Consider the following 27,970-nt stretch of genomic DNA (forward strand, 5'->3'; position numbering starts at 1 on the left):
CCTCGATTTTGTTTATTTAATCCAGGTCAATGTCCACGTGGTTATGTCGTGCCGAACTACAATCAACAACAATGTGCAAACTACAGATGCGTCACATATGGTCAGCAGATGCCTTACTACTATGCCAGTTAATACTACAACCCCAACATACCATGTCGTATGAACAGCTGTGGTAGATGCTTTACCCAATTCTACGATAGACGTGGACGAAGAATCAATTGCAGACAAATATTGCAATATGTATCAAATCCAGGAATTCCAGGTAGTATTATTGTAACAGGTTTAATTAAAATTGAATGATATATTACTGATTGATTGGGTTCCGTATTTGAATATCCATTTTGAATAAACAATGTCGAAGTCAAAATTTCCCATATCAAACCATCCCAAATACACGATTAAATAAATTTTTAGATGCGTTCTCCTGTCTTTCATTACTTCTGATATCGCAGAAACGTTGTGTTAAACAACTTTGCATATGGGATAGCATATGTGGAAAACATGTAATAGTTTCACTGTGACTGAAAAAACATTTTAATATAACTTTACCTTATCATACTTTCAGTGGCAAATCTACCAATTACGGGATGAGTACTGCAGCCTATTGAGGACGGATCTCAACACAACAACAACATATTAATCCCGAACAAAACTTACCTGATTTAAGCTTGTTATACGTATTTACCAAATTTATGGAAGAAAACTGAAGCATCATTCAAACTTTCATAAGCTGATTCAAACAAACGCCCAAAGACATTATCACATCCCGAATAAGACCCAATGTCATAATCTGTTTTTTTTTCCATGATATTTCCCTCGTGGAATGGATTTTGACTGACAAAGGTCTTACTAGGAACAATTGAATTGTTCACTTCAATGAAATTTGTCATTAATCAGCGTTTTCATCACCTACGACAAATTTTAATTTGTTTATTTCACGATAATTGTATATATCAGTTTGCTGACAACTTCCAATAAGAATAAATGTATATCTAGTATCATTTGAGTCTAAATTTAGTCATAAGATTGGCGTTTGGAGAAATATGATTTTTCCAAGCCTGGAACCGGATGCCTGACATCCGACAAGCATAATCACAACTTTAGGAATACATTGAATGGATGGGTCTATCTTGCTCTGCGTAACAATCCGAGAGGAGAGAGGCCTATAGAGCTTGAGATTTTGCCACAGGCCCATTACGTGGATAGACCTACACCAGGGGTGTGCAACCCTGCGAAGGGGGGAGGGGGAGGGGAGGGCCGCATATCAATATGATAAATCTTCACCTTGCGATCTAGACCTGTGTGTATGCGCGTGGACGTCTCCATTTCACTTATCTTCATTTGAATACCATATTGCAATGAAGCTGAGTTATTCTATCGTTTACTTCTAAATAACCGAACAAGTTGTTCGTTTTTACCAATTTTACATCTTTCTCTGAAAACGGGTTATTCAAGATCAGAAAACGCTGACCTCTGTTGAAACTGTCAACCCTTCCCGTGAGATTTTTATTTTCTAAAAAATGTTCTTATTAGTTAAACCAATCTTACGTAATTTAACCCCCCAAATAAAATATATATCACCTACGCCAAACTCATACACCTCTGCTGCCCATTGACGGCAATAAAAGTTATAGTTAATGGCTAACACTTCTGGCGTGCTGACATCATTAGCGGTTAAAAATCTCTGATGAAAGGACTTTCAGTCGGCTCTATCTTTATTGAATTTCCGTAGAAAATATAACTTTGATTCCGATTGGATGATTAAAATTTTGACCCGACTCGAGGAAGTTTGAAAATCCAATCCCAATGACAATTCGCTTCACTGTCTCTTGAATTCCTGAAAATTCTTGATCTTCAATATAGTTAATTATGTTGCCCAACTTTTCTTTATGTATCCATACGTCCACAACTAATTCCCATGTCGTGGTTGCCGGGAATATTCCTTAACTTATCTCCGCAAGGTAGCGTCACGTTAGTCAGACTGGTACTCCCGAAGTATGTGAACCAAGATGGCGGACACCGGAAAGTAGTATTTGTACCAGATTAGGGTTATGTAGGGTTACCATATTTTTTTGACTTGAAAGCGGGACGCCTCCAAAGAAACGACCACTTTGCTGTGATCCTGTAACTTTACAGTTTCCGATTTTATTACATAGGCTTACATTTAAAGCCACCCTGACTGTCTTCGTTGACCATATTGTCATCGAGAGTTTATGCGCATATTTTCTGTCTAAATATTGGGTTCAGTTCGAAAAATAGAAAGAAATAGACGCTAACGATACAAATAATCAGAATTTAGATTTTTTGTGTACAGCAAGAGGAATAAAGAATAATGAAATAGTCTGCCCTTTTCAAACATTGAGAATTTACTTATTCGCCCAACCATGATTTCTGTAGATAACACTTTAAAAAAGACGTTGCTCAAGTTTACATTAACGTGAACGTCCGAGCAGGACCAATTAGAATTAATTTTACATGTGATACGTTCGCTAACCATTTTAGCGGCAAATAACGAAACAAACAAAATAACGCATTCACCTTAAGTGAGTAGGCTAACTTTGCGCTACACAGCAACAAAAGTAAGAAGAACATGTTCGTGTATTATGCTGGATGGCTGAACGCCAAAGCGGGACATTTGGCTGACTTCGGGACAGCGGGACAACTACTACTATAGAGGTCAGTCTAGTCCCCGAACTCGTAATAGTACTAAATTAAGGATAATTGGAGTTATATTATTGGCTAAACCTAACCTGGTACACATACCACGTTCCTTAGATAGTCTTAGAAAAGAGGGTAACACTCCTGTATCCTGCTTTACTAGATATTAGAATATTTTTATCACGACGTCAGCGGGCAAATATGCCCATTCACTTTATACTTGTTTTTATGACATAATTGTGTTCTTCCATGCTCATGCTGTGAAACAATATACCTCAAGTTCTTTCGTCTTTTTTTCGTCTTCTACTTTTGTTGTTTTTGTCCAGCTGAATCTTTGTTTTATTCATGACTGTTGTGGTATGACTGTATGATGAGTAAGAAAAATAAAACTCAACAACCCGTAAAATGAGTTAGGACAGGATTCATATATTTATTCCAGCGAAGAGGAAGGATGATAAATATTGCAATTTACCAAAGAATTTTTTTTTACATTGGCATTCGAGAGTTTATATCAAATAAACGCAGACAGGAAAGAATTTTAGTCATGTGGCGGCCGACGCAGATTGTTTGATATGGTGTGACAAATATGGTGTGTTTTTACTCATATACCAGTATAGATCATGTATCTGCAGTGTTCCTCAAACTCTTTGAGCCGTTTCTTCATTTGGAAAACCTTGAATACTTCACGCCACTCCTTTTTGCTTTGAAAAAAAAGCTTTTGTGATGAGCAGGTTGCTTTGATTTACGATAGCGCTGTTAGAGAATTAGTCTCATGCGTCATTGCTCCGATTTTTTGGTCATGAAACGCATTAGAGTACAAATTCACTATTCACTGTCGTACGTACAAAGCCATACTTAAAAAAAACTCGAAGAATAGATCATCTTCACAGGACCTTTAAAAGCTACGACAATACATGTAGTAACGTCACCGGTACCCTGTTGCAGAGTTGGGCTCAAAGTATTTTTTATCCAATAATTCTACGTAAAAACATTCCTAAAATTTATGACAAAGTATAGAATAATGTTTGGGGGTCTAAGGCCAAACGTTCATTTTGTTCTAATTCAACGTATTCATTATCAAATAATTTTACGCGGATGTACTGAACGTACCTGTATCCAAAGTCGCACAGACACTCTCAAAATTAATGACAAAGTATAGAAACTAGATAACGATCGGAGACCGCCGAATCATCGATCTGTGGTTTCGATTCCTTTGCTCTGACTTGATAGCAACACCGCGTGTCCCATCACTAATTAATTGATAACTTGCTAATTATACGACATAATTCATCCAAAATCATGTCCTACCTCACTCACTTTAGTGAGATATTGCGTAACGTACGAAAGTGTCTAATAGACAAACAAACAGACAAATACGTATCAACATACTTACCGATCGAGATCGATAAGTAGTAATGTTTGGGGGTCAAAGGTCAAACGTCCATTTTTGCTCTAGTTAAACGTATTTTTTTAACCAATACCGGTAATTTTACGCGGATGTATTGAACAGTATCTAAAGTCGAAGTCAGTTGCACGCGGGCTCAGTTGTTCTGCACACCGTGAGCTATACTTCCACGCCGGGAATTCTGATTTACACTCGAGAATTTCTGATTGCACGCCCGATTTCTCGTTCAAAAAGGCCATGAAATCCAGATCGGTGTACAAAGCCAAAAAACGCCAATCCACTTCAAAAAACTCCACTTCCGCTCATTTTGCAATACCAGTTAAAGTAAAACTAAATTTAAAGAAAAGCGCGATATGACGCTAGATTGATAAATGTCCCAGATTTCGATAATCAATGAAATTCGCTTGACTGTTTGAGAAAATTTCAGGCCAGAAAATGCAACAATAAATTATTTCGTGGAACCTTGCAGCAAATTTCACGAGTTCCTCAGGGTATTATGTTGTGGTCGGAACAGTCTGTGAGAATATTTATCCAAAATGCTCAAAATGACATAAGTTATATTAACGCTACTGGTCGGATACTGCCTTCTGGCGCCCAGAGCTCATATTACATTTACGAAACAATTAATCACCATCCCCAAAAAGGCAATTCCCTATTACGAATCGGCACAACATTGCAAATATTTAGAACTCTTTGTCACAATTCCGTTCTGGTGTTTCCAAATTGACCAATCGATTTCCCGCAGAGGGTTTTATATGTGGTGGTAGTATGGCCCTCATCAAGTCGATTATTCAATTAAACATGCGCGAAATTCTAGAGGGCCTACATATCACGCTCTTATTCTGTCATTCAAGGTTGTGCAAATTTGGAAAGGCTTTCCCGACCCTTTCTTCACCTATGCACCAGCTATACCATAAATTTTTTTAAGCGATTGACGTTTAGAGTTCCAAAAGTAAAGTGTGAATTCGTGCATATATTTGGGTTGCTTGTTCGCTACAATGAAATTAAGAAACTTCGTAATTGTAAGACACTCATTTTGTGGTTGAAATAGGTATTTTTGCCAATTTTGTTTATAAATTGGTTATCGGGCCATGTTTAAACGAGAATAAAAATATTTTCCTCACACTTACAAACTTTGTTAAACTCGTTGTTTAAACACCTCAATATATATTTTTTTTATTAAAGTTAATAATTCAGATATGCCTATAGAGGACCATTGCCATTAAAATTCATTAAACGGGAAAAATGGCATGCACAAATAGTTTTTTCCATCGGGCTCTTGGGAATGTGGTAACTAGAGTATAAAATAACATTTGTTAGTTGAGCGCTCCAGAAGCATGTGTACCAATATGGAGGTAACTAAATTTTTTCGCCTATTTTACATCGAGTTGTACAAATGAACAAAAACCTATGGGCAGGAAGATAGGATATTCACTTCGCTAACATAAAGACAATCCCCGAACTGGTAATATGACTAAATTAAAGAAAGTCGGAATAAAATTATGGTCTAACTCTAACCTAGTACACATACTACGGGAGTAGTTGACTGGCCATATTGTGGTGCTTTTTGCGCTGGGTAGCAAATTTCAGATTGTCCCATAATTAATTCTAGAGTGCATTTTTCAAACAATTTTAACGAGTGTATATATGCTGAAAATACCGATGGTGTATGCTTTTATTGAATTGTTGTAGCGAGGGAAGGTGTTTAGAAGAGCCTAGTTGCATTTAAGTCCCATAAGAGTGGCCGGGAACTATGCGAGGGGGAAAATGATTGATGTCACTGAAGATAAAATCTCATGATTGTGAATGTCCTTAAGCATAGGTTTAAATCAGCTCAAAAAAGTTTGAATGATGCGTCAGGTCTTCATCCATGGAAAAACGGATACTAAGTTTAAATCAGCCAAGTTTTGTTTAATGTTAATACGTTGTTGTTGTGTTGAGATCCGTCTCCGATAGTCTGTAGTACTCATCCGGCCTATGGTAGATTTGCCACTGAAAGTTGGATAAAGTGAAATTATATTAAATGTTTCTTTAGAAACAGAGCAAATGTATAAACAGTAAAACCTTTTCCGCATATGCTATTTTACTGAAGTTGTTTAGTACAACGCTTTTGAGAAGTAATGAAAAGTATGAGACAACATCTAAAATTTTATCTATTCATGTATTTGAGATGGTTTGTTATAGAGTCATTTGACTATTCAATATTGTTCTTCCAAAAATGATATTCAGACATTAAAACCGATCAATCAGTAACTTCGATTAAAAAAACATTATTGGATTATATTTTCAAAAAATAAAATAATCAAATAATCCCTACCAGGAATTCCTGGATTTGATACAAGTTGCAATATTTGTCTGCAATTGATTCTTCGTCCACGTCTATCGTAGAATTGGGGAAAGCATCCACCACAACTGCTCATACGACATAGTATGTTGGGGTTGTAGTATTGACTAGCATAGTAGTGAGATATCTGCTGGCCGTGTGTGATGCATCTGTAGTTTGCACATTGTTGTTGATTACAGTTTGGCACGACATAACCACGTGAACATCGGCCTGAATTAAATGAACAAGATTTAGGTTAATTATTATGAATGAAACATTATTTTATTACATTGAATTTTAAAAATAAGAACTCTTAGGGATCATATTCTTTGAAACGCTTACATTTGAAACAAGTTAACAAGTCATACCAACAAGAATTATTTGTGATAATATTGCATTGCCTCGTAACCAAGTTTCTCATAGGCAATAAAAGCTATAAAATATCAATAGTGTCTGTGAGTTTTCAGACACTATTGGTTTTCTAACTTGCATACTTTATTCTACTAAGTTCAGAGCCATGCACCACGTGAAGTTGCAGGGTATATCGCTTTTTTGGGTATTACCAAAAGTTATGAACCAAAATGGCGGACACCGGAACGTAGTATGTGTACCAGGTTAGGTTTAGGCCATAATTTTTCCAATTTTCCATATTTTAGTTCAATTGCGAGTTTAAGGACTAGCCAAAGCTCCCGTAGTATTTGTACCTGAAATTATTGCCTTACTCTATCTGGTACACATTTTACGTTACGGTGTTCGCCATCTTGGCTCACATACTTCGGGAGTATGCATTTTTTTGAAACCACGAGCTTGAAAATTGGGTCACAAGCTTAATAGGTATATACTTACAATTTCCAGTAACCTCGTGATTAAAATCGTAAAAGTTAGCTAGACAACCATTGCATGAAGTTCTACACTGTGCGTTGAGATTTGCTGGACATCGTGCAGTCTCACATGCGTTTCTCAAGCAGTTTGTAGGGCATTGGTTTCTGCCTAATCCACCAAGTACTATCCATAGAAGCGCTTCTGTAATAAAATGTTAGGTAACTTTACATTTGAAAAATAAACTATATTTTACTACGTTTATTATTTTAGTTCGAGAGGTTAATATAATCACGACTCAATGAAGTTAAAAAAGAAATCAGATCATTTGTTCGAATCTGAGAACTCGCTTAGTTAAATAAAAATATTTCACTAATACGAAAATAAGGGCCAGATTGCAGAGTTAAAGGTTTGTCATATGAAGGCCTTCCCACCACACATGCACGCGGCTAGATCGTAGGGTTGAGGTTTATCAGAGAGAGATCCCGCCTCTACCATGCTAGTGAAATAGGGATCTCCCCCCGACAAAGGAATATAATATGGTGGAGGTCCATCATTTGTATCTGCCATATGAACACACACACTCACTCACACTTGGGATTAGGTTTTTCCATATGAAGACCCCAGAACAAACACAAACAAAGCTAGAATGCTGTGTTTAGGTTGGTGATATGAAGATTTCCCCTTCTCCCCTCACAGGACCAGTGAAAACTAGATCCTCCCCTTCTACAAGGCAAGATGGCATCGAAATGAATTGCCATGAGGAACCATATGCAACCTCTGGACCTTTTGGGATTCGAATTCTCCTGATTCGGTATTCTTTATTGCGCATCCCTACCTGCGGATTGTTTAATACACAAATAATGTAAATCAAAAGCCAGGTGTCAAATGTTATGGCATTATTTGCAATATTATTTGCAAATAATTTTACTACGTTCACCACACCATTTCCCGAAAACCGAAGTTATATCGCAAAACAAGGGGAATTGTCACATTTATTTTTTCTCTCCTAAAAGATTACATATTTTTCGTTTCTACCGTCCAACATTGACATACGTTTGATCGAGTGTCTGTGGCATTTTAGACCACGATAAATTAAAAAACTTATTGAGTTTAAGTAGCGCCAAGTCTGGGTAGATATATAATCAATTTCGTTAGATGTTATTACCTATTAAACAAAACGCGAAATTATAAGTACCAGAACTTGTTTTACAAGTCTTGCACGCACATAATAAAGACGCAAACCTATAGTCGATTTGTATTGATAGTGGACCAATTTGATATTTTACAGTACCCGCATGGGTTGCAGTGGCCACAGGCTGTTCCAACATCTAATTAATTCTCAGTGGGTGTGCTTTAGTACTTTTGGCACTCTAACATTAATGGGACCTCCTGAAGTATGCGCACCAAGATGACGCATAACCTGAACTCAGGTTGTGTAACATGTTAGGGTTCAGGTTGTGCGACAACTTCGTGCGCATACTTCAGGAGAATAGTCAGGAGTACCCATTAGTGATTTAATGCCGTTACGTATCCTTTCCAAAAAACCCATACTGAGCTTTGCAAGCCAAGCAAAACGCGAAATAATCAATGTTATGTGAGAGCTTGTTTACGATAGCCGTCTGGAATCTTTTTTTGTTTATCATATGCGCGAAACGGCTGCTCGCTCGTTCAAATTTACTTCTCATTGAAGTAATGTCAAATTCTTTGTGATTTCTAAGATTTGAAATACTTACACAAATAAAATTCCTAAAATAAAAAATATACAAAAAAAAATATGATGCTTTCACCGTGGGCACGAACACTCGGATTAAGCATGAATCACAGTTGGATGCTTAAAACGATTTTAGTTAGTGCCGAAATACTTCACAACACGAACATAAACGTAAAATAACATATTATTGCCATGTTATGACCAAGTTTGACAGGTGTTCGAATATATTGGTAATCAGGAAATAAAGAGATTTATAGATAGCAGGTTATAGGTTTATGATATGAACCTCCCATACAAGACTAGTATAAAGTTACATAGTGGGGTTAGGGTTAGTTATATTATGTTAATTTAAGTTCATTATATATAAATCCCCCTCACACATGGCCAGATTGCCCAAACACAACGCAACGCAAGATCTCTGGTCAAGTTGTCCACACACACAGGCACCTCCCTATTACGAATTGAAACTTTCAAGAGAACTCATTTAGAAAATAATCTTACCTCTGGAAATTGTTTGTTTCGGTAAATCCCAACAAACAGACGTTCCACATTTTGTAGGACAACAAAGCTTCTTATCGTCATCGCAATCAGCATTGACGTCACAGTTTGTGTCAGGACATGAGGTGTGTTTGTGAGCAGCAGGACATTTGGGATCGTATTCTGAAGAACATTTTTCAACATTAAATCTTGGAATTGTGTGTTAAAATTAGATAATGGTGCTATGCTATATTGATACAACATTATTAAATTATTATTTAAATTTTTTGTTCAGAACAATGTCTCGACACAACTGCGATATGATTCGGATTATATATTTTTAAAAAATCCAGTTAATCCAACTAAAACAGGGTGGTCCAAACCCGGGCCCGCGGGGCACATATGGCTCGCAGCTCAATTATCTGTGGCCAGCGTCGCATTAGGAGAGTAATCAAAAAATTGTATTTGGTGTTGTTTCGTCATAAAATTAACCAGAAAAATCTTTTAACATATTGTTACATCACTAATGTCACTGAATTGACTAGTGTTATGGCTAGCTGCGACAACAATTTGAATGATGTGCTTGACAGTCTAAATTGTTATCTGGCTTTCTTTTTGGTCGGGAATATATAACTATTTTGGTATCATAGGAAACTAAAAATCGAATACGGATTCTATTAGCTTAGGTTGACTATGCCTGACCACTAAATATTAATGTTGTGTTCTGTTCTAACAATATAATTCATGCCGTGTGTTTTTTGCAACCAGCCTGAACGGTATTACAAATATGCTGTCTATATATATATATATATATGTGAGAAAATTTAGTATGCCTTATTTGTAAGTTATTTTGTAAACATGAGTTTGCACGTTTTAGTAAGTTTTTTTGGTGGTTTTACTTTAATAAATGACAAATACTTATCAATGTGTTTGTACAATGAAAGTGTTTGTCTTGCATTGCACTGTTTACCTATAATTGGCACTATTGTGGCCGCGAACAATGCAAAAATAATTTTGTGGCCCCCGGAGCCGACAACCTTGGACCACCCTGAACTAGAGTTTTCGATTTACAGTTCAGGTCGCTCACCGGTCTGTTGCCTACTTGTTCAAAATACTAATAAGTTGAAATATCATTTTTCATCGGGCCCAGTTCAATTAAAACCAAGAACTAATTTCAAATTGACTCGGCTTACAATTATTTGAGAATTTAAATATCAATAATTGAAGAAGTTTACTTTTGCAAGTAGGTGGTTCTTCCGACCATTCTCCTGTCCAAAGACAAACTACTTTCTTTGCTCCCCATCTTTGCAATCCAGTTTTGCAGTAGAAACTGATAAAAAAAGTAAATGTTGTATTTTTGCTGATGTTATTTAGGATTTTGTTTCATGAGATGAGCATTACCATCACGTCTTTGTGCAAAGGCTGTAAATCATAATACAAAAAATGTGACATCATATACACTTCGAAGTCGTGCGTGCATTTGTCACAGCCGGTGACCGTACATTTAAACCTATGTACATTTGAACCCATGCGTATATCCACGGGTTCAATCTATATGCAGGTGCTAAAACCCATGGGTTAGGGTTAGTATGGGTTTAACTATCCGTGACACAAAAAAAATTCCATAGGTGCAATAGCATACAGGTGCAATTGTCATGGGTTCAAATGTACGTGGGTTCAAATGTAATGGAACCGTCACAGCCAGCATCTACCTACGCTGTCTCGTGTTACATACTCATAATAGAGTGATTACAAGGTGATTGATTTTATATATCGCTTTCAATTATTTTTTCGAAGTAATGCAATTCAGTCTAAATTATTGCTACGTCACATTCCTGAATAAATATATATTATCAAGTTGCAGAGCGGCGGTACAGGGCGATTCTTTACGCGTCTGATCAGATTGCCTCAGGCAAAGATTTATAACTTATAACATAGATTGTAAGTCGCAATTACAATTTGTCCATTGTAAATCAACAACGGCTTCCAGGTTTGTACGAGGTCACATATAAGAATAAAATGAATTATAACAGGCGATAACGGCTTGTTTGTCAACCGGTTATAATATAACTAATAAGCGTAATCAAATCATCAATCAAACCTGAGTATAGGACAGTAGTAATATCATTGGAATAAAATATTTAACGAGAATATCGGTCGGAGACCGAATACTTATCGATCGAAACTGCGGTTTCGATTCATGACTCTATAGTGACACCGCGTGTCCCATCACTAATTAATCAATACCTCTCTAATTATACGACATAATTTACCCAAAATCGATAGGCTTCTGGTCCGAGATATGATGAATGCACATGCAAAATTTGAAGCAGATTCAACCTCGCTTTCGTGAGATTTCGCGTCAATCCAACAGACAGACAGACAGACAGACAGACAAATACCTATCAACATACTTAACGATCTAAAGATCGATAAGTAATCAACACACCTGCAGTAACTCGCATAATTATATCCATCCGTGCAATCAACTGTTCCTTGTTCCGACGGAAAATCTATTGGTTTGCAAATAACGTCTGAAATAGAAATGAATTATTCACTTGATATGATATGATATTCAGTTTTAAAGTCTCTCAATTTTCCTAATAACTACGTGATGGCTTTCAACTGTTCATTGGTACAAAATATACAAACATACAAAATTAGCAATGTTTCAAATATTCCAATCAACAATCTACATTCTCACCTTCACAGGTTGGTTGTATTTCTGACCATGTCCCGTCTTCATTGCAGATTCTTTTTCTTGGTCCTTTGAGTTGTTTGTGAGAATCACAGACGAAGCTGAAGAAAGATTATTGTTATAGATTAATCTGAATCCGCTGTTAATTAGAATTTTCGAGGTAGTTGGCGGGAAACTCCACTCACTTGCATTCATCCTGATATTTATTCCCAGTACATTGCATAAGTCCTGACTGTCCATCAAAACTAAGTTTTTCACACTCAGCTGAGAAAAAGATAATAATTAAACTCGCATCAGCATTGCTTCAATTTGCAAAAAAAAATTGTATATGTTGGAATGTTGCAAAATACGTTGTGATTTCCTGATGAAATTAAAGAATTAAGATATCTTTTTTTATCATTATTGCTGTCGCAGAGCTTTCTTACACAGATACAGTCGTGTTTTGTTTTTAAAATTTCCCTTTTTCATTAAAAATTTTATGACGCATTATTACAAAGAAATCTCGCCACAAATGATAAACTCATGTTACATACGTCGACATGTTGGTACTTCTCCATCCCATTCCAGATTATCTTGACACGTCAATGTAGCGCTGGTGCTTCCGTCGTCAAGAACAAAATTAGGTTTGCAAGTTATACTGGAAAAATTAAAAATAAATTCATGAAATAATATTGACAATCTTACACAAGTAAACTTTTTATAAATCAAGCCATGATTCCTCCTACCTATCATATTTTATATCAATGGTTCCTAAACCGCGGCCCTCGTAACGATTTAATATTACCCGCCAAACTTTTTCACTATTTATGTTTTTATTTTGGCTTTTTAGATACGGCCAATTATCACGTCATACATCATAGCGTAAGTACGTGTATAATTTTAACAGTTCAATTATACCGGTATCTTAAATATACGTACCGGTATAATATTAGGATCTTAGAAACAAGAACGGTATGGCAGACATGCCCATAGCACGGCCTTGCGAGCCTTTTCACGGTCCGCGAATATATCGTCCCGTTAATAATTTTGACCCCGTCAATCAACTTTGAGAAACACTTTTTCAAATGGACGTCGATGGATAATTATTGATATTTGAAAACTAAATTGACTGGTTTGGTAATTTCTCCTTCAACTTTACAATATAGGTTGGCTCTAAATACTAAGTAAAGTGTTTGGCAATTTCCGATAACACGTACAGTACTATCATTCTCGTACTTACGTGCAAGTAAGTGAGACTTCGGAACATGTAAGTATTTGGGTTTCCATGTTTATTTGTGGGGGCGAGCAACTGAGTTCTGTTAATGGAAGAAAATCGGAATTAAATGCGATTAGATAGATTGAATATTTGTGTCCGCGGTAGAGTAACAGAACGAAATGATTTTAAATTTCTTGATAACCATATAATCAAATATTTTGACACCAAATTTATATAGGCGACAAAAAAGTTTGAAGTAAACCAGACAAAACGTGAAGAATATTGATTCAACATTCAAGGAAATTTTCAATTTTTGCCGCAACAACATCATCAATTTAAGAACAACAGTCTATTGATTATTTTGTAAAAAATAACATGCATGTCATGCATAAAACCTCAAGCTTTTTAACGAAATATTAAATTGAATTTGTAGACTCTGAAGTTATCTATTCACTTCATAAAATTTTGAAAGTTGAACTAAGTTACAATAGCTTAAGTGCAATTAATTTTGAGCCTGAAGAATCAATAATTTGAAAATCACTGGGAAATTAAAAGCAATTGCTAGGGTGAACTTTCACAAATGCAGTTGAATAATTTTTTCCAGTATATTGCCAATTCCAGCAACTTACGTTCAGTTTCGCATATTACACCAAATATTGAACTAGCCCCACTGGGAGCTGTCCCAAAGCCATTAAGAGTGTCCTCTGGAGAATTCTGGAGGATAATTATCACCACGTTGATGTTGCTTTTAACTGCGTTCTGCGACCACACCGAATCCGGCAAAGATGCGATCGACCCATCGTAATTTGTAAACACATTGGCCTGTTATGAAAATGGTATTTATTGTTCTGTGGAAATGAACTTCTCTCTATTGTTTTTATATCTTTTTAACGAAGCATTGCCAGTGCCATATTTTTTTTACCTTGCATGAATCTGTATTGACTGCGTAATCATTATAATTAGAAAAAAAAATGTTACATGACATTATACATGATGAATTTATTTATTCTCTTCAAAACGAGTCTTAAATTAAGTTAGGTTTTAAATTATTCTATGGCACTTGTCGTTGGACAAAATGCCATATATATACGGAGTTCCCAATCGGTATTCTCAAATAAAGAATTAAAAATTAATATTTCTCACAGCTAGATCGTACTTCATTCCTAGAAACGCGATGTAATCAGCTGGAGCTTTCCCACGTCCATAACTGAAAACTTGGTTAAAGTGCTGTAGATCGTATATGTTGGCTGGCAAAGCATCGAATTTCTTGCACTTTTCCTCTGCCTGTGCACTTGTGAATCCCGAAATGAGATCAAATATGACCCAAAAACATCTCCGATCATAAATAAATCCATCTTTGCGACAGATGTGCTGATTTTCTGCAAATTAATAAAAATAAAATACATTCATTTAGATCCTAACGTCGTTTTCTCTGGTAATTCCCTAGTTGGTTTTAATGAATTCAGAATTCATAATGTTGAAATCGCAAGTTCAAATTCATCAAAAATAAATCCCTCAAAAATTGGAGATAGAGCCAGATAGGAATGCCTCGCCGATGAGGGGATTTGGAACATATTCTGGAAAAAACATTATTAGGATGGACGCTTTGACAAAGCGTCCCATATTACTTGAAACTGTTAGGCACAATCAAACAAGAACAAAAGTTAAAATGTGAACAAAATTAAATAGATTTCTTTTCTTTCGTAGAATTTATCAAGAAAGTCTTGGGTTCTGACTGTATTCTGGGAGTTCACTCTGCTGTATACATATTGGCAAACTGAATTTATAACAATTGTCCTCAACTCTAAATTACTATCTGAGAATACATTTTTGTATGATATTCAGACTAGTCATTGGGGTTTTTGCATTCCTGTAAAAACGGACGCTAACCACTCATTTATAAAAATCGTCTTATCTCTTAAAAAACGTACAGATATTTTTCTAAAAAACGCCTTTAGATAACCCTGAGATGGACGTGTATCAAACCGGCATTGTTATTATTATTATTATGAGGTAGAATAAAATCACATTTTTAACAAGACTAGAATTGGAATGCACACAAACACAGATCTAGACAAGCAGAAAGACCAATAAGCCATGGGTTAGTGCAGACAGAATACACAGTGCAGCCGAAGTAAGATGCAACACTTACCTTCTGCTGTTGAGCAGATAAATCCCATAGACAACACTAAAAGTACGTTACTTCGTAACATAGTGTAGTGCGAAATTACAGAAACAAAATAATGATATTTTCAATCAACGCCTTGTTTCACTGAATATTTTTCCAACCGCAAACTCACCCGCCGGCACTCTGTACCATCATCAAATAAGATTATATCTAAATTAATGTCCGCGTGATGTCTCCGTCCAATCGGAATATTTTTATTTATATTATATACCGCTTAAAAGGTGATTACTACTTTCTCCTGATTTATATTATAAATATGTCAAATACTTCCATCGTTTTAACCAGTTCTTTTTAATTAGTACTGTTAATTTCTGGCGAAACCTTTTAAGCTGCTTAACCATTACAGGTAATTAAAATAATCACTTGAGATACAATTTACACGGGTTTATATTCAACCATGCATGAGCGGATAGTTGGATAACGAGGATATTTTTAATTCATTTCTATGAGTGTGTCCCCGACCTTAGACCCAAGAAATTTTCTCACAATACTTTACTATTGCGAAAGTTTTTATACTTATGTTGGGAGTGTTTTGGAGAGTTGAAGTTCACAAATTGGTTTTCATGATCAAACCCGTCATTTTTAATAAAATATAGAACCAGTTAAATTCAGCCTAGTCTATCGCAGCGTTTGCGGGACTAATTATTGATTGATTCGACTAAGCTGAAGTTCATCTGAAGACATAATGACAATAAAAAAATATTTAATTTACAACTAAATTAAAAAATAAAACTGAAAACTGGCATATAACACGCAAAACCGCGAAAATTAGGCAATGTTTACAACTATATATTATTATCTGTCTGAGCGAACGAAATGTCTGAGCGGCTTTAAAAATTAGAAATGGTACGTCATCGTTGAATTTTGCTGATTGGTCATTGTTACGGAGATAAACGAGAAACTCAGTGCTCGGGGAAACATCCAGTGTAAGCCACGTAATAGATTATTCTTTGTCTCTTTTGGATAAATATATTTTACATTGGACATAAATTGAAAAGTTGCAAAAAATTATTTTGAAAACAGGTTCGCTTTTATGTCACTAACAACAGGTTTCCTCATTTGCGAAAACGTATGTTTGCATTTACGTTTTAAATAAATCTAATACATGACTTTTGAAACGCCAATTATAACGCTATTGTCAGTTGCGGTGCACGTTATTCATTGTCTGGGGTTGTCTGGCGTCAAAATCAAGAACAGTTTCGCTGATACGCAGGTATTCCAAGAACGGATTCACGAACCCCGTGGATCTATCCACCGATTGTCATGAAACGTCAATCTAGTCTGACTAATCGCTGTCTGAACGTGAAATAAAATATTTCAATTGAGAGAAAAAAAATAACAGACGTACAATAATTCGACTGCACCATACGAGGAGCAGCGAACAACTATAAAGATAACGTGTCGGCGTCATCTAAATTGCTGTATACAGCAGCAAATGAGGTCAAATAAACAGTACTGTATACGACTATCTTCTTTTTTTTTGAATGAACACAACTTGAAAAATGCAAATCGAATAGAGGGAATCAGTGAGGAGAAAATAGTTAAATAGAAAATAGACATGAAAAACGAGAGAGTCAGTCGGGGAAAAATGTTTAAATTGTCCGCGTTATGCTCGGGTCGGCGCAGTACAACTGTCGTGCCTCTGACTAACATAATGCTACCTTGCGGAAATAATTTAATTATGTCACTTGAGACAAGGCACTATCAAGAAATAAATAATGTAAAAATTTATAACAGGGTGACAAAAAATATAATCCATAAATTTCATAATAACTTAAATGAAAATAAAATAAAAATATTCAACAGTCAGATCTTGTTTTCCATCTTTTTGAACAACAATATTTTTTCTTCTTGTTAGAACTGGTATTTTACACTTTGGAACACCTTTGGCGCCAGAGCACAGCCACTCGGTCGGTCATTTGCAGTTTAGCTACGCCAGGCCGCAGATCGCAGCGATGCGGCTTGGGCTGTATTGCCAGTATTGGTATGATTTGGTGCGTTTCAGGGCCTTTCACCTCAGTGTAATTGTGGTAGGTTGTTCAATATGATACAGGGCCTGCTAGTTTCTGATGTAATGATATGATAATGCATGGTTCGATACGAGAAGATATTGAATTGTAGGTAGGCTAATATTATTATTAGTACAAACTGCACTTCTGGATCTATTAGATCTCTGTTTGATATTTTACTATTGAATTAGATAGCACTGGTATTGTTGAAATTGTATTGAATTGGAATGTCGTTAATTATCCTCTAGCTGACTGAATTGAGTTTATTTCGACTTGCTTTACAACTTGACCAAATTTATAGTTTAGCAGGATTATTCCGTCTTAAGCAGAATGTGTTTTGTTCCTATGTGGTGCACGGAGTGCATTGTTTACAGTTTGTTTTAGATTTATTTGGATGGGAATGGCGTTCATTGGTTCAGCGCTCTATGTCTATATCTACAAATTTCATGATGTACAAAGTGTTTGTCATGACTTTCAAACCAACAAACTATTTCAGAAGCCAAGTTGGATTTACAAAATTGAGTATTTTACGCAAAGTGAGGTGAGCCTTAATTATATTTGTTTTAAATTAGGGTAGGATAAACAGTTATCTTAAAATTCACGTGGTTAACTCAATTGATTGAAACATACAAGACTCCATTGACTTCCAAGGGGAAGGGCCCAGCGCGTGCCGCAGTGGGCATTTCGGTTTTGCCGGTTTAATTTTGGATATCCCTAAAACCAGGCACTTTCCTAAAACCTAACGTTTACGATTACTAACAAAGAAATCAAAAATACGGATATCGTGTGATTTAAATCTTTTTAGTAAAAAAAGGCAATTGTGACTGGCGAGACCGAGGGCCCTTTAATTACGTCAACAAAATAAGGCGAAGGGCTTTGCGCTTTGAATTTGGTCTTGAGTTGGCGGTTTTCCCTATTATTGCAGTGTGCAGCTTCGATTAATATATATGATTCCTCTTCAAAACCTACCTAGTTTTTTTTAATTGTCGTTAAATTGCGATTAACAGGCTGCTAAGATACCGGTAGGAGGCCGTTTCATGCTACTGCGATAATATTGCAAGTTCCAAAGCTTTCTTTCTATTACAGCGCATTCTAGTATTCGCTACATTGAATGTGACTAGTGTAGTCTCAAGAATGTTTGCGTATGTCATTCATTCCACACTCCACCTGACTACGTATCCTAAATATCACTCCCAATCACGTGGTAGATCTCGACAGCGTGTAGAGCAGGAGTGTGTGCAACCCTTAATACAGGAAGGCCAGATACGAATAACTGGGTGAGACCAAGGACCGCACCTTGATTTAACATTGCTTTTCAGTAGTTGCACGTGCAAAAATTTTGATTATTGATTTTTGGGTACTCCCGAAGTATGTAAACCAAGATGGTGGACACCGGAACGTAGTATGTGTATCATGTTAGGGTTAACATTTCGAAGATTAGCCAAGTGACTCCTGTAGTATTTGTAGCTGAAATTATGGCCTAACCTGCTACACATACGTTCCGGGTCCGCCTTCTTGGTTCACGTACTTCGGGAGTACCGATTTTGCACATGCGTTGTTCGCTTCTCGCAAGCTAACTGTTAGGGCCTTGTAACGCCATAGGCGTAGATAATATTTGGACTCAGATATAGGTTTTGCAGCGCAAAGGCATTGGAATGACTCACACGTACCAGATTAGAATAAGCCACAAACCTTATACAATCGGCACTTCTCCGTTGAACGCACAATTTTTCCCTGCGGATCGGTCTCTCTCCTCTCGGATTGTTACACAGAGCAAAATAAACCCATCAATTTATTCATATTCTTAATGTTGTAAATATGCCTAATGTTGTGAATATGCCTGTCGGATGCCAGGCATCATATTCCAAGCTTGAAAAATCATACTTCCCTCATGCCAATCTTATGAATGAATTTAGTGAAGTGACACTGGATGTACATTTATTCTTCTTGGTAGTCGTCAACAAACTGATATGCGCAATTGAAATAAATTTAAGAGTCAAATTAAGATCAAAAATGCCAATCAATGACAAATTTTATTGAAATAAACTATTCAAATTTGCCTAAAAAAGATCTTTATCATTTCAAATCTATTCCAAGAGGGAAATTGCATGCACAAACAGTTTATGAAATTCGGCCCTATAGAAGATGTGGCTGGAGGTAAAGCAACAAAAACCTGCGCTCCAGTAGTATGTGAACCAAGATGGCGGACAATTGTATTGCTTACAAACATCTCAAGTTTCTCATGAGCAATAGAAGATATAAAATATCAAGGTTGCCACAGACACTATAGCAGCGTTTCTCAAACTATGTGCCGCGGCACAGTAGTGTGCCGCGAGAGATTCGCATGTGTGCCGCGAAACTTTTTGGAATATTAGAAAAGAAGTTTTTCGTAATAAACATAGGCATGAATGCAACCGGCAAGCTTGTGAGACTTGGGAATCCTTAGTTAAATAGACCGATAATATTATTGCATTTGCGCTGTCGTTTTAGAATAGTTCCGCCATAATTCTATTGTGATATCATATGGGACATCCACCATGATGACTTGCACGTTCATTTAGGAAACAAGAGAGCAAGTTCGAGTTTTGGCTATCTGCTTACAAGTTATATTGAATCATCGATGCAAAACCCATTAAAATAATCTAGCCATTTACATCTCCATGGTTCTTTTAACACGATTTTTCTGCTCTGACTGAAATTAGAAGCAAAAATGGAGTGAGGGAACGTTTTTTCGATTGTTTCTTAAAATTAGCACACATATCGCATTAACATTTGCAGGATAATTTGTTTAGGGCTAGCTTTATATTTTCACAACTGTGCCGCAAGATTTTTTTAATTGCTTAGTGCGACGTGAACAAAAAAAGTTTGAGAACCACTGCACTATAGGTTTCTACTTTGCATTCTTTATTCTATTAAGTTCAGAGCCATACGCCACCTGAAGTTACAGGTTATATCGATTATTCGTAAACACGACCGTAATAATCAGGTCACGAGATTATTATAAGTATCAAGTTTGTACTTACAACTTCTGGTAACTTCTTGATTGGAGTCGTAAAAGTGAGCTCGGCATCCATTGCATGATGTTCTACATTGCGCATTGAGATTTGCTGGACATCGTGCTGTCTCACAGTCGTTTCTCAAGCAGTTTGTAGGGCATTGGTTCCTGCCTAATCCACCAAATACTATCCATAGAAGCGCTTCTATAATGGTAGGTTAAATAACTTAACATTTGAAAATTGAAATGTATTTTACTCAGTTTATTATTTTAGTTTTTCATATAATACAGACTCAATAAAATTCGAATGCAAATAAAATTAGATCAATTGTTCGAATCTGATACTCCGCGCCCACAGGACTAGTGATAACTAGCCAACACACACACACAGCCAAATTATAGTTTATGGTTTACAATATAGAGATCCCCAGCTCGTGAAAAAAAAATCTTCTCTTCCCCACAAGGCAAAATTGCTGGTAATGATATGGAATGCTGGTAATCATTTGAAGCTGCTTTCAAATCCTACACACACAAAATGGATACGGTCTTAGGGATTTTAGGAAGATTTTTTTACATGGGGCAGCGCACACACCCGCCCTGTCCACAAAAAAATTAGCTAGAATGCATGGTTATTGTTTATCACAAGAATATCGTTGCCCTTTCCCACCAAGGCTAGGGAAATGGAGATTCCCCTCGCCCACTACAACAAGGTTAGGTTTATCTCATGGATATACCTAGAGAAGGATAAGTTGCAGGGTTAAGGTTTAACATATGATGATGGCCTGCAAGCCCCCCTCGTACCTCACAAAACTATATCTTAGAATTACGGTTTTCCTATGGAGACCCCCCTCCCCACTCACAAGGCTACATCGTAAGGGTTGATGTTCATCATATAAAGCCCCCCTCATCCGCCCACACACACGGCTAAATAATACGTCAAAGTTTACCCAATGGAGACCCTCTCTCTCCCATGAACACACACAGCCAAATTATAGTACAAGGTTAACTATATAGAGATCCTCCAGCCACAATACTAGTAAAATGAATATAATCCCCTCTCCACAAGGTCGTAGGATTAAGGTTTCTCATATGCAGCACCCCTTAAATGAAGCAAGATTGGGGGTCGAGGTTTTTCATATCAAGACCTCCCCTTTCCGCAAACAAACACACGCCCACAATAATAATAAAACGCCAAACGCCAGATCATATCCCAGATAATTGAAGGTTGCACCAAAACAAAAATGCTAATTTTTTTTCAAATGGTTGTAATACGAATTTGAACTTTTAAGAGAACGCGTTTAGAAAATAATCTCACCTCTGGAAATTGTTCGTTTAGGTAAACCCCAACAAACAGACGTTCCACATTTTGTAGGGCAACCAATCTTCTTATCGTCATCGCAATCAGCATTACCTGCACAGTTTGCGTCAGGACGTGAAGTGTACGTGTTTGTGAGCAGCAGGACATTTGGGATCATATTCTGAAGAAAATTTTTCAACATTGAATTTTCGAACTGCATGTTGGAATTGGAATATGGTGCTATGCTATAGTATGCATTTATAATATTATTTAATCAATATTTGAATGCTTTTGTTCAAAACAATGTTTCGACTCGACATCCTTATGATTCAGATTATATCTTTTCAAAAAAATCCAGTTAATCCAACTGGTGTTTCGATTTCCAGTTTCGGTCGCTTAAAGGTCTGTTGCCTGATCCGGGCAGGCAGTGAAACTTCAAATAACATTTATCAAAGGGCCCAGTTCAATTTAAACCAAGAATTAATTTCAAATTGACCTCGAGGTCAATGCGTTTACGTATTATTGAAACAAACAGAACTCCATGCACTTCCGAGGGTGAAAGCCGTGCTCGCGACGCTCGCTCGTGATCATTTTCTGGCTTGCAGGTTTAATTTAAACGACAGACTAAGGCTGGCTGTGCGCTATGATCGTGAATTAGTGAGCGCGCGGTGTCTGTATCATTGCAATTTGTAGCTTTAGCTAATAGGTTTCGTGTTCAAGGGTTCTCCAGTTATTCAATTGCCACCACAAGTCTTGTGAGTTACCGGTACAGTACCGCAACATGCTACTGCGCTAAAAGTGCAAGATTCAAAGCCACATTCAGATATTTCTATTTCAGCGCAGCTAGGCAGTTGCTATATTGAGTGGAAGAGTGTAGTTCACGTGTCTCGGAAATTTTTCCATGCGTCATTCCACATTCCCACCTAACTACGCATCCTTAATATTACCGGAATGTGCCGGGCGGGAATGTGCAACAATCGACACGCAGCCACAACCCGATCCGCAAGCTATTCAGTGTGGCCCTTGTCAACAGTCAGATTGTCCCAGTCCGGTTCGTTACGCAGAGTTCAAATGAACCCATCATTCATACATAAACCTATTAGTGGTGTGCAGAATCCGGTTGCCGGATTTTCAGGATTTTTCCGATACCGGATTGGATCCGTATTCGAAAATTAGCCACTGAGCGGGATTCATCCGGATTCTGAAAAATCGAAATATTTTTCTTATTGATGGCGCTAATTACAATTTTTTTAAATTTTGGATAGCGAAATCATAAATTTCTCTCTATCCGATGTGCTCTTCGTCAATCTGCACCACACATTTTATTTCGCACGGGATTTGGTGAAACGTCGACGGCGTGTAGTTTGGTATAAGTTTTTGTTCCCATCTAGCTATCTTGAAACTCTAGTTTGCCAATGGCTGGTTCAAGTACCAGCACCGATGCCCTTGCAACACCTGGTGTGATAATCGAAAAAGAACTGGAAGACGCGAGAAACGAAGTTTGGAATAACTTTAAACTACTATTTAATGCAGGGGTGGGCAACATAAGGCCCGCGACGAGATTTTGAACGGCCCGCTGACTGTATCCAACCACACCCTGTAATGTGGTCCGACGCATCGTTCCTGAAAGTTGCCGATCTACTCTCACCGCACTGTCAGTGTAAGCTGGTAAAATAAACAATTGCCTTAGTGAACAAACAATTGCGTTAGCAAACTTGTTAAACATACAATATAAGGTCAAAGCAGAAAGCGTTGTAAACATTCCATAAACATAATCCATATCCACATAAACAGATTTATTATTTTGTCAACCAAAAACAAACGGTCATCGATACGAAAAAAATACATAACACAAATAAAATTGCTTCGGTATTGACAGGAGGGAGCGATACGACCATGAGGTCTTCGAGGTCAACTCCCACCCTATTTTCTGAAGTGAGTAAGTTTCACACTGAAGATGACTATTAGAAAAGTTGGTCTGTCAAATAATACTTTTAAAAATCCAATGTAATCTCAGAAAACTATTGGGGGAGGGCATGTTTTATTGAGAACTCATTTACACAATAAAAGTTTTATGCTTTAGATCAGTGATTCCCAACCGTCGGTCCGTGGACCGGTGCCGGTCCGCGAGGCTTTTTTGCCGGTCCGCGGAAAATTTCATTTTGTTGTTTTTCTACCGTTTCAATTGTTTTACCAAAGACGAAGTTACGTTGGTTTATTACGCAATTTCTCTTCCGCCATCATATTGCTATTGGATACGTGCGGGGTGGCCCGGCGACGTCTTGGCGCCGAGTAATCAATCATACTTTTTGGTTCATCGCAAAAGCGCTCCGTCAAATCTAGCAAGATTCAGAAGCCTGGAAATCAGCATGCGTGCTTTTACTGTTCTGCATGCTTTTCTTGATTAATAGATCAAAGTTATGTTGGTTTATTACGCAATTTCGCCTCCGCTGTCATATTGGTGTTTGATAAGTGCGGTATTATTGGCCCGGCGACGTCTTGGCGCTGAGTAATCACTTTTTTCTTTTTCGGTTCCGATTCATCGTGAAAGCGCTCCGTCAAATTTCGCAAGATTCAGAAACCTGGAAATCAGCATGCGTGCTTTTTCCGCTCTGCATGTTTTTCTTGATTAATCCAAATCCATCCAAATAAAAGGTTATGAATAATTCTTTGTTTAAACCAGAATATATCAAGATAGACAGTATGATATTCCAGAGCATCACCATGAGCATCTAAAAAAGATTGGATACCAAAGAATTTTTGTAATCATCTGGCTCGCCGAGTACTTCATTTTCCCATATCTGGCCCGCCGACTAGAGAAGTTGCCCACCCCTGATTTAATGGGTCAGAATATACTGGTTATGTCAGGTATGATAACTGCAAAAAAGATCTCAAACATGACAAAGCACTTAGTGAGACAAGCCATCTTAAAAATCCTTCGGCTAAATGCCGAGGATTAAGCAATAGTCTGAAAAATAGCCACGGAAGAATATCGAGCTCTTTTCATGTAAAAAAAACATACCCAAAGAAACAAAACCCAAAGTTTTAGATCAGGGGTTCCCAAACCGCGGCCCGCGGGCCAAATCCGGCCCGCGTAACAATTTAAAATGGCCCGCCGAACTTGAGTAAAACGATGTTGTTATGTCATAACCACAGTTTAAGCATGTGTTTATCGCGTAACAATTCAATTATGCCGATATCTCAATAATACGTACCGGTATTACCATGTTTCCCCCAAAATAGAACAGATTATTTCAATTTTCTTTCGAAAAATATAACTAGGGCTTATTTTCGGGGCGTGTCTTTTATTTTCATGAATCAAAAAAAAATTACAAAGATTTTCAAATATAAAAAATATGAAAACAAATATCCATTTACTTAAATGGCACGTATTCCTCTTTCACACTTGTTAGATTAATCATTTTCAACGTGTAGGGGAGATTTCCTGCTATCGACTAGGTGCTACTGACTATACGTCTTATTTTACGGTGAGGCTTATATTAAAATCATTCTTGAAATTCAGGCTAGGTCTTATTTACGGGATTGGTCTCATTTTCACGGAAACACGGTAGGATTACAAAGAGCAGTAATTAAGTAATCAGCCTTATAAGAAAGCTTACAGATGTCAAAGAAACAAACAAAACTAGACTTCACAAATAGACGTTTGCGGGATAAATGGTAGCTTTCATATTTCTGTATTGCAAAGAATCAAACTTCAGCGATTTGTCTTCCTTGCCAATGAAATATTCCAGTTCTGAAGGAATACGACATTAAATGCCATTGTGAGTCAAACAAACAGATTGCAAAAAATGTCAAATGAAAGTGAATCCACTGAACCCCAGCTAAACCGCCGCGAACTTTCGGGCGCTAAACTATTCCGGCCCGCGAACATTCTCCCGATTCTAAATTTGGCCCGCGTCCAATAAAGTTTGGGAACCCCTGTTTTAGATGCTGCAGTCGCTTTTGTCGCTCATGATATAAGGCCATAGAGGGTACTGGATTACAGCAACTTATGAGCTGCTGTATTCAGATTGGGGCAAAGTTTGGTAATGTGCCTGTGATGGACATCATACTGTGTCGAACAACTGTGCAGCGCCGGCTTATTGAGAATGCAGCAGCTGTCAAAAGCTCTCTCATAGATGAAATAAAAGTAGCAGTAAAAAGAAATTCTTATTTCCTGCCACTTTGGTTATGTGGACGGATTTTAAAATGCGAAATTTTATTGGTTTTACTGTACACTTTATCGACGAAATGAACATCCTGAAGTCTCGTATACTAACTGTATACAGTTTTGAGTAAAAACCTTAATCTGGTGAAAATATTCAATTGAGTGTGGAATCTGCTGGTGAACAACTCGGTTCCCAACAAGAGCTTTTATCGCATTTTGTGTTTGTGACTGAACAAGGTAGCAATATAATGGTTGCCCTGGCTAGTTACAAACGTGTGCTCTGTGCTTGTGCATGCTGTGCATGCTTGAGACTGTTCTGAGACATACTTTACAACTTGATGCATCAAGTCGCACAGTAGAACCAATTAATTCTGATGATCAAAAAATGATATTTGTCGATAAAGTGAAAGCAACGTTCAATGGAATTAAAATTTTTGCAAAATTTGTAAAAAAGTCAGGATTACATGATTCTATTTCTCTTGGATTAGTGAAAAGCTGTCCAACACGATGGAGTTCAACTTTAGCAATGCTACGATCTTTCACTCGAACAAGGCTCCAACTGCAAAGAGAATTGTCTGAACGTGGCCAGGGAGATAAATTATTACCTATTAATACAGCAGTAGTATGTGATCTTTTCCAATTTTTATTGCCATTTCCCGAAGCCATCAAATTTTTGGAAGATGATTCATACCCTACGATTCACAGGGTATATCAGTGGATAGAAAACTTAAACGGGGACTAGTTCCAAAACCCAACGATGCAATTTTAACATTTAAAAAAAAGGGGGTTTGTGTGCTTGAGGGAAAAACTTGAAATTCATGATATGCATCGTTTGGATTTGTTCCTAAATCCCATATACAAATCACTCATCGTCTTCGATGATTATGAGAGAAAAAGGATATACGCAATGATTGAAGATCTTTTAGAGCAATTTGAGTTATCTGGCATAACGCCTAAAGTTAGTGTGACCAGGGAGGACCACACTTATGCTCCAGAAAAAAAAGATCAAGATGTTTTGATGATGAGATTTTAGAATGGCAAGACTTGCCACAGCCTGCCTAGAATTTCAAGCAGTGAAGTAGAAACATACGTCAATGCCATATTTGTGTGAATGATGGAAACTTTGGTATTATAAAATTCTGGACCAATAGTGACATAAAGCAGGCTTACCCAAAATTGAGTCGTTTAGCTTTAGGAATCTTGAGTATTCCTGCTTCAAGTGAGCCTGCTTTCAGTTTTTGTGGCAATGTTATGACAAAAAAGCGAGCATGTTTATCTGCATCTTCAGTGGGTGCACTTGCAGTGCTAAATTCGAATGCTAAATTTAGTCCATGAGTTGAGTAAGAGTTACTCAAGTATTTGTTGTTTTTGAAGTGATATCAATAAGCATTATCTGTTGTATAATGAGATTTTTTTAGAATGTCTATATATATATACCGGTATATATATATATATATGTGAGCAAGCATTAATTGTATCATTAATTATTTGAGAAGAATTATTGCAGTTAAGTTAGATGATTGCAGTCTTGTGAATAAGCAGTAATTTTGGATTTCTGCTAGCGTGTTGAATATAGGATATTCAGCCTAACTTAACTTGGTATAATGGAATTGTCCACAGTTTATAGTATAGATTTAAAGTGATCAATGAACAGTAAAATCACACTGTAGGCCATATTTTACTTTAATAAATTTGAGTCGTTTAGTCACTGTTTGATTTTTCGTTATCTTTCTGATTTTCTTTGTTACAGAGAATATGACCTTAACTATGTTTACAAATGGATAAGAATAAGTTTTTTGTTTACTGAAGAATTTGCTGAAGTTTGTGGAAATCTCTACTCGATAAAAGGCAGGATTTTTTCGGATTTATTTTTCAAAGATTTCGGATTCGGACGGATTCTGAATTTTTTTGGACGGATTCGGATTCTATATTTGATTTCTATAACATTGATTACGCTTCTAGGATGCCAATCGAATCACGCTAATCTCATGACTGAAAATAGTCTGGTATAACTGAGAAAAATA

The 27,970-nt window shown here is 36.9% G+C and overlaps 1 protein-coding gene and 1 long non-coding RNA gene across 3 annotated transcripts; one reads left to right on the forward strand and one right to left on the reverse strand.

The window, feature by feature from the left end:
* Positions 1 to 118: 118 nt before the first annotated feature.
* On the forward strand, positions 119 to 997 carry LOC144425667 (uncharacterized). Its single transcript, XR_013477587.1, has 2 exons — positions 119 to 262; positions 566 to 997. It is a non-coding gene; the product is annotated as an uncharacterized LOC144425667 (long non-coding RNA).
* A 3,464-nt stretch (positions 998 to 4,461) lies between these two features.
* On the reverse strand, positions 4,462 to 15,647 carry LOC120346777 (uncharacterized). Of its 2 annotated transcripts, XM_078115157.1 has the most exons (13): positions 15,442 to 15,644; positions 14,433 to 14,668; positions 13,919 to 14,111; positions 13,314 to 13,389; positions 12,628 to 12,731; positions 12,280 to 12,358; positions 12,101 to 12,195; positions 11,846 to 11,930; positions 10,632 to 10,726; positions 9,421 to 9,579; positions 7,233 to 7,409; positions 6,381 to 6,617; positions 4,468 to 6,055 (listed from the first exon to the last, which is right to left on the reverse strand). In XM_078115157.1, exons 1-13 carry the CDS (start codon positions 15,500 to 15,502, stop codon positions 6,039 to 6,041), a joined length of 1,614 nt encoding a protein of 537 aa, XP_077971283.1. In that variant the 5' UTR covers positions 15,503 to 15,644; the 3' UTR covers positions 4,468 to 6,038. The 2 variants fall into 2 exon arrangements, with proteins under 2 accessions (XP_077971284.1, XP_077971283.1); XM_078115158.1 differs by lacking the exon at positions 7,233 to 7,409 and having other exon boundaries at positions 4,462 to 6,055; positions 15,442 to 15,647.
* Between the last annotated feature and the right edge of the window lie 12,323 nt (positions 15,648 to 27,970).

This window comes from Styela clava, chromosome 8, assembly GCF_964204865.1.
Source record: "Styela clava chromosome 8, kaStyClav1.hap1.2, whole genome shotgun sequence".
NCBI lineage: Eukaryota > Metazoa > Chordata > Ascidiacea > Stolidobranchia > Styelidae > Styela > Styela clava.